Below are 15,102 nucleotides of genomic sequence, written 5' to 3' on the forward strand. Positions count from 1 at the left end.
CAAGAAGTACGATGGATCGTTCACCATCACTAAGAAAGTGAGCAACCTAGTGTACAAGCTGGACTTACCCCCAAACTTCATGGTACACCCGATGTTCCACGTGTGCAACTTGAAACCGTTCCACGCAAACAAGGGGGATCCATAACGTAGCGTGCTACAACGCGCTCCTATCCTACAGAGGGCCCCAATAACACAACAGGCTTAAAAGTGTCTCAACAAGATCCTTTGCCACAAAGTCAATTACTTGGGCAAAGTGAAGAAGTATTTGGTGAAGTGGGGTGAGACAACGAAGCCGACGTGAGAGACAACATTCTGAATGAATAGCCGCTATCTGGCTAAAGTCAAGGCTTACCATAAAGCAGATGGCGTCGAGGGCTACGCATGACTTGAAAGGGGGAACGTGTTCCCCTGCGACCTACTTTGTTTAATTGTGTCTAAAGTTTGCTTTGCTTTGGTTGTGTCTTGATGTAAAGTGTCGAGTCACTTGCAACTTTCTCCGGCCCACCAATGTACTTTGGTTTAGGTTGATAAATACCCTGAAGGGTCATCCCATAGATTTGAACTCTAACGAGCCTTCAGACAAAAATATGAATGAATGTAAATGTGAAAAGCTTTCTTTTGTTCACCCTCGTTGTGATTGCTTTCGAGTGATTGCGATTTCTCTCCCTCTCTATTCTCGCTTTCTTGCAATCAAAGTTTTTCACTGTTGCAATCAAGCGATCAGAAGGCTTGTGGCAGTAAGGAAGGACCGTCGTGCTGCACTGGCCTATTAAAGAAGTAAGCTCGTGACAAGGCCTTTCAAACTACAAATTACAAGTATGTCAAAAAAAACTATAAATTAAAACAAAAAAAAAAAAATCTAACTAGCAAAGAGAGAAGTGGTTGCATTGTTATTAAGGGTCTCAACGGGTCAGGTTTACTCGTATCCGACCCAAACCAAACCCTATTAGGGTCCGGGTATGGTGATAAATAATAAAATCCGATTAAGACTTGGGTCTGGACCCAAAGGTCTGACTAATACATAAACCCAAGTATATAAAATTTTATACCAGACACAAACCCGACCCAAGTTCTGATTAAGACCCACAAATTTTCAACGTAAAAATGATAAAAATTATGGTTTAGCCCTGTATGGTCCAGGTTGGTTCATATAGTTCTTATCGGGTTTGGGTATGGTTTTTCTTATAGTGGACCTGATTAAACCCAAGTTCAGACCCAATACCATACCTGAAAATCGGGTCCAAGTCTGGTTCTATCGGGTCCGAACCAAACCAGACCCGTTGACACCCCTAATTGTTATGTCGCACTCGTGTTTTAACAAAATCCAACTGCACGTCGGCTATATTGATCTATTCTTACACATTTCATATGCTTTAATTTTAATTTATTTCTGCCCTACTTTACTCGGCTTGTGTTTGACCAGAGGTTCCATTAATTTCCCAAAAGTTTTACGTATAAAATAATTATTTAAAAAAAAAGAGGTTTTACTTGTTTAACAGGGACTGGTTAATACACGCAGTCGTGGACCCCATCTGGTGCTGCCTAAACGAGGTCTAACGGTAGCCGGTCCCTGTGTCAGATCCTCAAAATCGAATCAGGTCATTCCAGCCCACCCTAAGTTTGACAGTCAACAGCCCTATTTTGGTAAAACAGTTTATCCTTAGGAGGCCAAATGGATCTGGTCTGAACCCGAACCATAATTACAAATATCCACCAAGTTTGAGACTATATATATACGGTGTTCCTGGAGTACACATACTAGAAATCATGATTATAAGTTGTATCTTTTCAATTAAATCTTATAGATTTACTCAACATAGCGTATTTGATAGAAATCATGCTTTGGATAATAAAAGTAGGATTTTTTAAGTCATGAAATTTTTATACATTGTGAGCTATTGATTTTTAAAGGTCTTAAAAAATATACATATATATGCTATAATCATATGATCCAAAACTTATTTTTTAACTTATAGATCATATTTATAGGGTCTGATCAACTAAAACGTTAAAAAAATTGACAAACTAAAGCTTCTATTAGGTGGGAGTTGGTACTCAGGGAGCACCGGATCATATATATATATATTAGCAAGGATAAGTGTTCCTTAAAAAACCAAATGTTTCTGCTTCGAACCCAAACTATAATCATAATCACAAATTAATACGGAGAATAGTTGCTAAAGTGTTGGCCCATGCGGTAACGGAAACTTGTAAAAGTCACCAAGCTGATAGGATGTTCCGATTCAAAACCCATAAGGGGCAAAGCCTTGCTCAAGATCAAAGCTAGGTGTGCTCCTATCCTTGGTTAGCAGGGGACCTCAAAGTTTTTACCACCCAGACGCCTGCTAATGTGAGGTGGGTGATGGAGGGTTTTCTCTTGGCCTAACCCGCTTTAGAAAAGGGTGATAGTTTAAAAGTTTTTGCATTTTTTGTTGTAATATTTCTTAAGGCTGGTGGCCTAATACCTAAAATATGAAATTTCCAAAATGTTGCTTATATTTAAGAGAGATGAACATTGACAAGGTTTTTTATGTTTTATTCTTTCTATTTATTTTGGGTTTTCTTATACCTTTTACAGTTTTACATGTTTAAATAACGTTCGGTATTGCTTTACTTTCCATGGAGATATTTTTTCCGTTATTTTAAAATTTTAAATTTATCTCGATATTTTTCCTCCCTTACGGGGTTCAGATTTGCGACGTTGGCCCTACAAAACCCCCATTGAGCTCAGCAGTCAGCACAGCACGCCTTCACGTCTCCTAAAAAATCCCCATCATTTTGGGCTCCTTTCCTTTCCTCCCCTGGTAATTGAGGGAACCAGCTGAAGTTTCCAACCTGAGAAAAAAGGAAAATGCTTTCCCTCACTGAATCAGCTGTACTAAAACCCAGCACTCCCCTTTGCCCCCAAACTCCCACCAGGGCCACCATCATCTCCGCAAGAACACTCCGCCTAAGTGGGTTCAGGGTCTCCTGCACCCTGCAGCAGACCATGTCTAGCGGGGACACCGAATCCGGAAGGAAGAAAACCAAGGAGAACAAGCTGTGGGGCGGGCGGTTCGAGGAGAGCGTCACCGACGCGGTCGAGAGGTTCAGCGAGTCGGTATCGTTTGACAAGAGCCTCTACAAGCAGGACATCAGAGGGAGCAAGGCCCACGCTACCATGTTGGCCCAACAGGTGAGAAGCGAAGAATTTGATTTTTTTTTTCATGAAATATAGCCCTTTTTTTTCAATTTTTTAAGATGGGTATGTCGATTTTTTGGTTATTACTTTGGAATTCTTGAGGAAAATGAGCACCCACATGCGTATTTTGAAGTATTGTTCGTGTTTGCTTTTATTAAGGGCCGTGCGTTTGGGTGTTCCAATCCGTTTTTGTTCTCTTCTACATCTCCTGACCTGTTTCTTGGCGTACACGCAACATTTCCCCTTAGTAATTTTAAGTTTATGCTTTGGTGTGAGAGTAGATGAGTTCTTCTTCTTATACTTTTTAACGGTGTCTCTGTTTTGCTGCACGTTTTTGTGACTTTCATCTTGAGTCTTGACATAAATTACTGGAGTTCTCTAACACTGCACTTTTGTTTCAGAATTTCTTATGTGGTTATCTATATATTTCTGTATTGTGGAGATTAGCAGTACATTGTGGTGACGCAACAATTTTCCTGATCATGTGTTATTAGAAGCCGCATGAATCTTCATTAGATTAGACCTTAGCGCAAGACTCATTATATAGGAGCTATGAGAATCCAAAACCTTCCAGATCAAGAGCTAACCATGTTGATTTAGAAATTATAAAGATTTAGGGTGTGTTTGATTGCTGGACATAAAAACTTCCATAATAAAAACTTTCTGAAGTTTTTGTTATTTATCTTGTGTTTGATGATGTTGGGGAAAAGCATGTGGAAGAATTTATCCTTTGCTTGATTACAAAAATGGAAAAATTTAGAATTCACTCCAAACCATCACATAGTGGATTTGGAAGATCTAAACCCCTTACATATCCATAACTTGACAAAAGAAATTCCATAGAATCTACAAGATTTGGGAAGAAAAGTTTAAACGGTGAATAAAAGCAAGAAATAAACTAGACGTACACTAACTATAAACAGAATCATATTATTTAAACAGAACATTGCAAAAAAAGAGAAAATATGCAATTCTGAAGAGAAACAAATGACCCAAAGGTCAAAAGAGACAACAAGAACAAAACAAAATCAGAACCTGTCAAATCCATAAACAAGAGAGAGGCTCGAAAGATGAACAAAAGCAATGAAAAAGGCCACTTATCAAAGAAACAACCGAATCACAAGGTTCAAAAGCCGGAAAACAAGCAAAACTGATGAAATATTGGATTTCCGATAGGAAAGATGCACCATTGGAGGATAGAAAGAATAAAAAACGGCAAGAGTGATCCATCACGGAGGTGATCGATGCGGGGCTCACACTTCATGATGGTTTCAACTTTCAATTTCAGCTCTGCTCTTGGTCGCAACTTGGGCACCTTCCGAAACACCATAGGCTCCCAATCTTGTGTCAATTGACCGACCTCGGCCGTCTCCCGAAAACCCTAGCTTGATGCCTTCGGCTGCAGCAAGAACCCTAATTCAATTGCCTGGAAGCAACAAACCCTAATCTTTCTCTCTCTCTCTCTCTCTCTATGAGCGAAGACGATGATGATCTTTGATCTTCTGCGAGCTTAATTTTTTTGGGGTAAAATTTTGGGAGGGAAAAAAGTCACGGGGTGGGAGCCTCGACTCTTTCCCCCCCTTTTTTTGGAGAAAGTTTTCCCCGAAATTCATGCAAAACTTAGCTCCTGTTTGATTGGTGCATGGGCCCTACCTTGAAAACTTGGGAAACTTCTCCACAAGAGAAGCCCTGCACCACCACCCCCTTTCCCGCTTGCGCTCTTATAAACTGTTTTACTCAAATGAGAATATGGAGAAAGGTTTTAGAAGAACTTGAAGCTATATTGCAGTTGCACTTCTCTATTCAACTTATGATCCATAACACCTTTAGTATTTGGAATAAACATTTCAACACTACTTGAACCTATGGCTGCATGACAAACCAAGCCTTTTTAGAAAAGCTTGAGTTAAGATCGAGCTTAGTTTGCTTAATAAACAAGCCAATCTTGAGCCCCGAGTGAGGGTCGTTTGGTTATACAAGCAAGTTTGAGCTTGAGCTCAGGCTTATCAAAACTTGATAAAGTTCATTTAGGCTCTTTTTCTTTTTCTCTTTTTTTTTTGTTAAATGTGTATGTCATAGGGACGTGAAGCATTCAAATCTCACTAATGTTATTCAATTCAATTAGTTAAAAATATATTAATAATAACAAAATGCTGAGGCTCAAGCAAAGCTGAGCCTACACGTGCTTCCTCAAGCTGAGCTTGAACATGGTGATTCAAGCATGGGTCAAGCTTAAGATAAGCTTGAACACTGATGACATGAGCAGATCAGAGCTTGAATAGCCCAGGATTGGCTCATGTGCATCCCTACTTGCACTTATCGGTTTATGTGTTTAGCTACCTTTTAAGTAATCAAAGTAAAATTGGACAAGCCAAGGGGTCTGAGTGTGCCTATTCTCCCTAGCATGTCAAAAAAACAGATTGGTGATTGAGTGGAAGAGGTGATTAAAAAGTATCCAAAAGCAGATTTGGATAACCATTTTGATAGGGGCCAACACTAGCCTTGTAAGACTCCAATTTTGTAAATATGCATATACTACTATATTGCTGATAATTTGTGACTGTGTTCTAGAAAATTGAAATGCAAAAATGTAACGCCCCAAAATCCTTAACCCGAAAATACGTGTAAATTTTTTTTGTAATAGAGTAAACAACAAAAAGCATTCTTTTTAGTTTTGGGTTAACAAATCTTTGGCGGGTTACAGGTAAACATACATCCAAAAGGACATATCAAAACAATTATTCAGGACATATCAAAACAATTGATCATTCTCAAACCATGTTCAAACCTTAATTGAAATATAAGTGTCAATGTATAGAGTTGACATTCTCAAAACCCTAAAAGAGCTTAAATATTCATCCTAACAACAAGTCCAGAGAAACAAAAAGATAGAGATGTGTTTCTTTGACTCCACCGCCCCATCCAACCATCGCCCACATCATCTACTCATCGCTTAAAAATGTTAAAATATAAGAAGTCAGACTCATCAAGTTTGGTAGGTTAACAATAACCCCGTATCATTGTACAAAACTAAAATATACACAACAAGCGTACATCCATTCAATCGTATAAAGCCATAATAATCTAAAACATAGCATCCATTTATGGGATAAATTCATAACCATAATATACAATTCACCATTTCATATTTCCAATCATTCAGGTTCAATCCACATGAACATGCTGCAATATCTCAAATCAATGTCAATCCATGATTTCATAAACCAACTCATAAAGATATCTAATAACATGTAGCATTTCCAAAATATGCAAATATCAAATCTTAAGCATTTGCATTATTAAGGCATGTTTTCAGTTTAGCAAAAAAGAAACTGATCAATGTATAAGATCTTTGTTTCTCTTTATTACTTATTCCATCGAGCACTCATGGAACTATTTGTATCGTATATTTTTAATAAATTTTTTAAAAAATCCAAAAAAATCAGAAAAATTTAGTAAAAATTATAAAAAACCATATCACATGAAATAATGATGAATTATATAAACTATATACATAAAATCGCATATAAAACATTTATTTATTTATTACATACTACTGGAGTCATACTTTCATATTACATAAACAAAAACATCTCACAAGAACATGTTTTTTAATAAAACATGATACGTCAATAATCTTAATCGCTTTCTTTATCTTCTTCTTCTCCTTCTTTGACATCTACATCGTCTCCAAGATACGTGTGGTGTTCATCATCTACCTGTTGTGTTCCTTCCATGTTAATCCACTGAATGTCCTCTTTATTCAAAATAATTTTTGCTGCTTCTTCAATCCATGCATTCAATTCATTAAAATATTATAAACTGATGGGATCAAATTGCTCTTTGTGCCTCTTTGTTGATAACTTTTCGATTTGCCTAAAAAGATGACATGAAAAAATTAAAATTAGTTGAGTCTTGAATGAAAATGACAAATAAACTTTACAATTTTATATATCTCTACCTCAGTCATAAGTTATAGTGAACATAGACGAGGTCATTGAGCCTTTTGTGTTCCAATCTGTCTCTTCTTTTGGTATGAATTTGCTAAAAAATGCTTCAATTTCTCTCGCATCCACTTGCACTACATGCTTGACTTAGAATGCGTATAACGACCCCAATTGGCCCTCGAAAAATAGTAAAATTTTATTTTATTTTTTAAAACATTTGCCAAAAACCTCCCAAGGACCCGGGGTACATCACATATTTAATATAACGAAGCCACAAACCATTCCATGCATTGGATCAACTTGAAGTAATAAAATGAACTTTATATAATCAGCTAGTCCAAGACATCACTAAACATTTGTGCCTGTAAAACAATTTTCAAAAAACGGGTAAGAACCGAAGTCCTCTTACGAATTCCTTTAAAAATTCAAACATTAAAGAAAATAATATAAATTAACTCATGCATAAATTTCAGAGGAAATCACAAACAATAAATTACCACAATTATCTTACCATTCAAAAATTCAACCAAATCAATTATGAGACAATAAAAAATATATAATCATATAAAATATTGTAACTAAATGACAATTTGAAATTAAAATTGAAATAGACAAAATAAATTAGCTGGAGGCATTGTGGCATAGTTTTGCACTACTGTAGGTCTTTCCATATCATATAATGTATTATCATAAGTTTCTATTTCCTTATGAATTTGATCTTAAATGTTATAATTAGGGTTTAACCCTTTGATGCAATCCAAAAGCCCCTTCTTGACTTCCCTATCCATTTTAAACTTAGGGGAGTATTTAGATAATATGTTGTAGCATGAAGAGGTTGATGAAGTTTCTTAGTCCACCTATGATAAATGATGTTCTATATAGGTATGTGGAATTTTTTCTTCCCTTTCAAATTATCTCTAATGACCTCTTTTGCCTTACCCAATGTTTCGTAGAGATAACCTATAGTTGGTTTGTCTTCACTGCCAACCAATCAAAGCACCTTAACCAAATGTATAGTTATTCTAAAAAACTTGATGCATGAATCCCAAAATTCACTTTTGAATATACTATTTACAATTTTTCTAAACTTTCCTTTTTGTGCTTGGGGATATGCATTTCACTCATTTGATGAAAACATTGTTTTTAGTGCAACTTTATTCTTTACTAAACTTAGCACTATTAAAAAATTCGTAGTGAATCTAGTAACGGTACTACAAATCAACTCAGCACCACCAATGTACTTTCTCATTAGATCAAAACCCATGCATGATTGTAAATAAATTTAGTAATTTCTTGACAACATTCAACTGTCTGATGTACCTTATCCCTGATACCAATGTCCTCAAGCATGAGGTCTGTGCAATAAGCAATACATGGAGTCCAAAAGAATGATCCCAAATTTTCTGCCAATTCTTTACCTGCTGTAGTTGCCCTATAATTTGCTGTGTTGAGAATAGGTGGTTTTTAGGTTAAGTTGTTCCTTATTAGAGGTTTTCTGAAATACTTTTTTCATAAGGTCTTAGTTGTAATTTCTTTGTTTTGCCTCTCTCTATTTAATATAGAGAGAAGCCCTAATGAGGATTAACTTTTCTGTTTTCTTTGCACAGCCGTCTCTCTCTCTCTCTCTCTCTCTCAGGTTCGGTTCATCTTCTACATGGTATCAGAGCCACAGCCGATCGTGGGAACGTGATCGACTGTGAAGTGGGAGCGTGATCGAGATATCGACTGTGACGTGGGTGTGATCGTGCTCTACCAGATCTCAGTCGATTCATGGAGGCTTTCATGATCATGATCAAACTTCGATCACGCTGAGTAATGATCTAATCAGGTCAGCACTTTAAATATTTTTTTTTGGCATTCTGCTGGTCGTGGATGCCTGCTGTGGGTGTCGTATCATCTGCTGGGTGTGGATGCCTGCTGTGGGGGTCGTATCTCCTCGTGCTTGTCGTGGATGCCTGCTGTGGGTGTCGTATCTCTTTGTTTTCTTTTGTTTTCTCTCCTCGTGAATACCTACGCTGTTGGGAGTTTGCTGCGACCTGGTGGTGCCGAGTCTTCCTGCTGCTATGACGAGTTGTGTGTTGGTTCATAAGGTGTCGAAGGATATTCCTGATGGGTGGAAATAACAGAATTTTTTTTCTGTTGTCGTGAGTGCTGAATTCTCGTCGAGGTGTGTTCCTGCTGTTTGGGAGCAACAGAATTTATTTTTTTTGTGGCCGTAAGTGTTGAGTTCTTGCAGAAGCTGATTTTGTGTGATATTTACTGGATGTCATGTCGTATATGTTGGAGAACAACAAGTTTTGGTTAACAGTGTGTCTTGCGACTGCATTTTATCATGTGTGGTGATGTGTTTGGGTGCAGCAAGGATCGGAATTTCTGTGGTAACTACAGCAACTGAATTTTTTTTAACTCCCTGTTGTGTCGAGTGTTGAAGTTACTCTTCTGTCATGGAAAATAGCAAATGTGATTTCATGCTGGATTGATCTTTATGTTGTGGAATAGCAGGAGTGGTTTCCTGCTGAGTTGAAGAATTTTTTTTTGAACACTTGTTGTTCAAGTGAGGTTTTTTTTTGGTATGGCTGAAACGTCGAAAGGTGATTCCAAAATGGAACATATTGGGGAGTATAAGGCGTTTGCCAACCCCTTCTCGTATGGCTCTTCTGTTAGGTTGAATGAAACCAACTATGCCAGGTGGTCCAGAACTTTTATGATGTCGGTATCTGGACATCGTCGAAAACATATTTTGTTGGAAGGCGAACCCATTGAGAAATTGGGAAAATATGTTACTTGGGATGAAGATAATGACATAGTTATGTCATGGATCATGAACAGTGTCGAACCCCATATTGCAGATGGATTGATCTACTATAATACAGCCAAACTAATGTGGGACAATCTTCGTGATACATACTCACAAGAAACGAATGTGAGTCGTGTCCTACAAGTCGAACAGGAAATATATAACTTGCAACAGGGAGATCAGACCTTGGCCCAGTACTATGCCTCTGTCAAAGCTGCGTTTGAAAGACTTAATGCTCACCGGCCTTTGTGTTGCTCGAAGCAAAAGGATCATCAAGAACAAACCATGGTTGCTCGTTTTCTTACAGGTCTCTCTTCAGATTTTTCGGTTGCAAAAGTTCAAATGTTGACTGGTTCAGATGTTCCCACTCTTGCTGCCGCTTACAATCGTCTGAGTAGACTTGCGATATCTCTGCCACAATCTCAGCCTGTGACTCAGACATCTGCTCTTGTTGCCCCATCTAGTTATGGCCGTGGAAATATTCAGAATATCAGAGGACGAGGACGTGGACGTGGTATGGGAGGCAGAGGAAAGCTTCAATGTACATTCTGTGGAAAATCTGGTCATTTAGAAGATCGTTGTTGGGATAAGCATGGTCGGCCACTCTCTTCTGCATCAAAGTCATATAATCCTAAAGCTCATGTTACTACTATTGAGGCAACTAATGCACAAGATAATATCACTGCAAATGAAAATAATATCACTCTTAGTCGTGCAGAATATGATGAGTTGATTGCTCTCCGACCTTTGAGTTCCAGTTCTCCTGTAGCTGGTATTGCCTATTCAACCGGGAATCATCTCCATCCGAATGATAGTAAGTGGGTTATTGACTCTGGTGCATCCAGACATTTGTGTGGAAATTCTCGTGTTTTTTCAGATCTAAAGGTCATTAAGGCTCAACTTGGAGTCTCATTAGCCGATGGGAGCTCCTCCCCGGTTGTTGGTCAGGGAAATATTTCTATATCCTCCTCATTACAGTTGAAAAATGCACTTCATGCTCCAAACTTTCCTCAAAGTTTACTTTCTGTTAGTTGCCTTATAAAAGAACAAAATTGTAGAGTAATATTTGATCCAATGGGTTGTCATTTTCAGGATTTGCTGACGGGGAAGAAGATTGGTGGAGGCTATGAAGAAAATGGAATTTACTACCTACATCATCCAATGGGTTCTGTTCATGCTGCATTGGACCATTCATTCAGCCCTGTTCAGTGGCATCGTCGTCTTGGTCATCCTTCATTGTCAAAGCTTCGGTCGGTCTTTCCTCAGATTCCTTCCACCACATCATTTCAGTGTGAAGCATGTCAGTTGGGCAAGCATCATCGAAGTTCGTTCCCTTTGAGTCAGAGTCAGTCGAGTAATAAAGTTTTTGAACTTCTTCATGCAGATGTATGGGGTCCTAGTAAGATTCCTACTAGGACTCAGTGTCGGTATTATCTTGTTATTGTTGATGATTTCTCTAAGTTATCATGGGTATTTTTAATAAAAGAACGATCTGATGTTCCAAGTCTTATCAAATCCCTAATTCTTGAAATAAAAGCTCAGTTTGAATCTAGTGTCAAGATTGTTCGCACTGATAATGCTCTTGAGTTTAAATCAAAAGATCTGTTACAATTTTACCAAGATCATGGCATCCAACCCCAAACTTCCTGTGCCTATACATCTCAACAAAATGGGGTGGCTGAGCGAAAACATCGACACCTCCTTGATGTTGCAAGGACCATTATGATTCAATCCAATGTTCCTGCGTCATACTGGGGTGATGCGATTACCACTGCTTGCTATCTGATCAACCGCATGCCTTCGTCTTCTGTGGGTGATCAAATTCCATTACATATCCTAAAACCTAATGCCCCACTTTTTTCTTTCTCACCAAAAGTATTTGGATGTGTCTGTTTTGTTCATAAACTTGGCCCTGACCGTGATAAATTAGCAGCTCAAGCTACAAAATGCATATTTATTGGTTATCCGAAAAATCAGAAGGGCTATCGATGTTATGATCCTATTTCTCGCCGAGAGTATGTCAGTGCAGACGTATCTTTCCTGGAATCCTCTCCATATTACTCTAGTTCCGGTTCTCCGCTGCAGGTTGATCCAGCTGAGTCTTTTCCATTACCTATACCTCCTTTTCCTTTGGAATCTGTGCCCTCCTTACCGAACCAAACTTCATCCTCTTCCAGATTTAATAATCCTCCATTGGTATATGTGCGTAGAGCTCCACTTCCGCAAGAGCCTTCATCTTCTTCTTCTCCTGAGGTAAGTTCTACTGACAATAGTGTTCTTCAGGATGATGATAACAGGCCTATTGCTCTACGAAAAGGGACAAGACAATGCACCTTATATCCCATAGCTCATTTTGTCTCCCATGCCAGAATTGGACATAAGATGAAGTCTTTTATTTCAGCCTTGTCTGCTGAAACCATTCCTCTGAACTATCAGCAGGCAGCACTTGATAATCGCTGGAAGATGGCTATGCAAGAAGAAATGAAGGCTTTGGTATCTCAGCATACCTGGGATCTAGTTGATTCCCCAGCAGATGCTGACATTGTTGGTTGTAAATGGGTATATACAATAAAGTACAAATCTGATGGTTCTATTGAAAGGTACAAGGCCAGATTAGTCGCGAAAGGATATACCCAGACATATGGAATTGACTTCTTTGAAACGTTTTCTCCTGTTGCACGGATGGGTACCATCCGTCTTGTTCTCTCAGTAGCTGTTCAGCATGGCTGGAACTTGTGTCAATTAGATGTGAAAAATGCATTTCTTTATGGGGATCTCTCCGAGACCGTTTACATGCAACAACCTCCAGGTTTTGAGGTTGAGGGGGAGTGTCATAAGGTGTGCAAATTGAGAAAGGCGATTTATGGCTTGAAACAAAGTCCTCGTGCATGGTTTCAAAAGTTGTTTGAAGTGATGTCAAGCTTTGGTTTTAACAGATCAGCAGCAGATCATACTCTTTTTATAAAGAAAACTAGCTCTGACATCGTTGTTATGGTAGTATATGTGGATGACATCATTCTTACAGGAGATGATGTGAAAGCTATTGAAGCCACAAAAGCTCATCTTCACAAACACTTTGTTACAAAAGACCTTGGTTCACTCAGGTATTTTCTGGGCATAGAAGTTGCTAGAAGCCGTGAAGGGATGGTTCTGTCTCAACGGAAGTATCTTCTTGACTTATTAAAGGAAACAGGCATGTTGGAAGCTAAACCAGCAAATATTCCCATGGACCATAAAGTTCAGTTGGTTGAAGAAGGGTCAAAACCTGTTGATAGCAAACGCTATCGCTCCCTAGTAGGGAAGTTACTATATGTAACTGTGACCAGACCAGATATTGCTTTAGCAGTAAGCAAAGTTAGCCAGTTCATGGACAAACCAACTGAGGTACACTGGAATGCAGCCATAATGATTCTCAGATATCTAAAATCCTCTCCTGGAAAGGGGTTATTGTTCAAGAAAGGTGGAACTCTGGAGATAGTAGCTTATTCTGATGCTGACTATGCTGGATCTGTAGTAGATAGAAAGTCTACCACAGGATTCTGTGTGTTTCTGGGAGACAACTTGATTTCATGGAGAAGTAAGAAACAAAATGTGGTTTCCAGGTCGAGTGCAGAATCAGAATATCGGGCTATGGCCCAAACAACTGCTGAATTGATATGGGTTCGCACTGTTCTTAATGATCTCCAGGTGAAGGTTTCCTCTCCAATGACCATGATGTGTGATAACAAAGCGGCAACATATATAGCAAACAATCCTGTCTTTCATGAGAGAACAAAGCACATTGAGGTTGATTGTCACTATGTAAGAGATATGATTCAAGCTGGTCATATCACTACAAAATACCTAAAGTCTGAAGACCAAGTTGCAGATATGTTTACAAAGCCTCTTGCTAGGCCTAATTTTTCCAGATGCTGTGACAAGCTGAGCATGATAGATATCTATGCTCCAGCTTGAGGGGGAGTGTTGAGAATAGGTGGTTTTTAGGTTAAGTTGTTCCTTATTAGAGGTTTTCTGAAATACTTTTTTCATAAGGTCTTAGTTGTAATTTCTTTGTTTTGCCTCTCTATTTAATATAGAGAGAAGCCTTAATGAGGATTAAGTTTTCTGTTTTCTTTGCACAGCCGTCTCTCTCTCTCTCTCTCTCTCTCAGGTTCGGTTCATCTTCTACATGCTGCATTATCAATAATGAATTATACAATGTTTTAAGGTTGAACCTCTTTCACAACCTATTAAAAAACCCTCAATAATACATCTGTTGTCTTAAGTGTATCAGACAAATCAATTAATTTAAAAAACATAGTTGCTTTGAGGCAAAAAACAAAAAAATTTATCAATGTCCTCAACTTTCTATCTGTTCACCCATCTGCCATGATGCTACACCCAATCTTTCTCTATTACTGCCTCATTTCATCATAATAAGTGTTCACTTCATTCACATTAGCATCTAAAATCTTTCCTCTTAAAGCATGATATGAAGGCATCTGGTATCCAAGCCCGATACTGGCTATGACATCTGCCATGACCTGAAAATGGAAGGAATTTGCCACATTGTAAGGAGTGCAGACATCATAGAACTGTCTCTCAACCGTGACATTTGTCTGCTCGATTAAATACTGAGTCATATCAGTATGAATGTCGGGTTGTACTCAAGGGCAATCCTAAGAGGAAAAAAGCTCCTAATAGAGCCTCTAGCTCTACCTCCTGGTCTTCCTCTCGAAGAACTCTCTCTTCTTTTTCTGCCTCCTCTTCTTTTTGTACTCGCGACCTTACTATTGACACCAACTACACCTTTTCCTTTCGCTGCAGAACTTTCTACTTCTAATCATATGCTATAGGCTGATCAGAACTTGGGAGCTCTTCTTCGTAATACACATTCTCCTAAGGCTTTGCATACCCGATTTTTGTCTCATTCATCTCTTTCTCGTCTTTGTCCTCTCAGATTATCAAGTAATTGCTTGCATTGCGTGCATGCGGCAACATTATAATGTGTCCCGACTAAATGATGCTTCAACCATGAGATACCACTCAAAAAACTATTTTAGCAAATAGTTGCATTTGATTCTTAATTGGTTTCCTCTTGTTACTTTAGTGCACCATTGTCGTGTCGGATCTTCCGATGCCATCTTCTCTAATACAACTTAAATCGCATGCCACACATAAACATAAGCATTAAGGCA

General features: G+C 38.5%; 2 protein-coding genes across 2 annotated transcripts in view; both read left to right on the forward strand.

Annotated features, from left to right (window-relative positions):
• Positions 1 to 2,682: 2,682 nt before the first annotated feature.
• Positions 2,683 to 15,102, forward strand: part of LOC149839020 (argininosuccinate lyase, chloroplastic-like) — a 47,815-nt gene continuing 35,395 nt past the window's right edge. Inside the window, exon 1 of the mRNA XM_090002231.1 lies at positions 2,683 to 3,175. Within this exon, the coding sequence (XP_089858357.1) occupies positions 2,852 to 3,175 (324 nt within the window). The 5' untranslated portion in view covers positions 2,683 to 2,851. The remainder of the gene's footprint in view (positions 3,176 to 15,102) is intronic.
• LOC149839021 (uncharacterized) lies at positions 9,695 to 11,389 on the forward strand. Its single transcript, XM_090003970.1, has 2 exons — positions 9,695 to 10,739; positions 11,018 to 11,389. Exons 1-2 carry the CDS (start codon positions 9,701 to 9,703, stop codon positions 11,053 to 11,055), a joined length of 1,077 nt encoding a protein of 358 aa, XP_089860096.1. The 5' UTR covers positions 9,695 to 9,700; the 3' UTR covers positions 11,056 to 11,389.

The sequence above is a fragment of the Nuphar pumila genome, chromosome 4 (assembly GCF_984573655.1).
Source record: "Nuphar pumila chromosome 4, dmNupPumi1.hap1.1, whole genome shotgun sequence".
Lineage (NCBI taxonomy): Eukaryota > Viridiplantae > Streptophyta > Magnoliopsida > Nymphaeales > Nymphaeaceae > Nuphar > Nuphar pumila.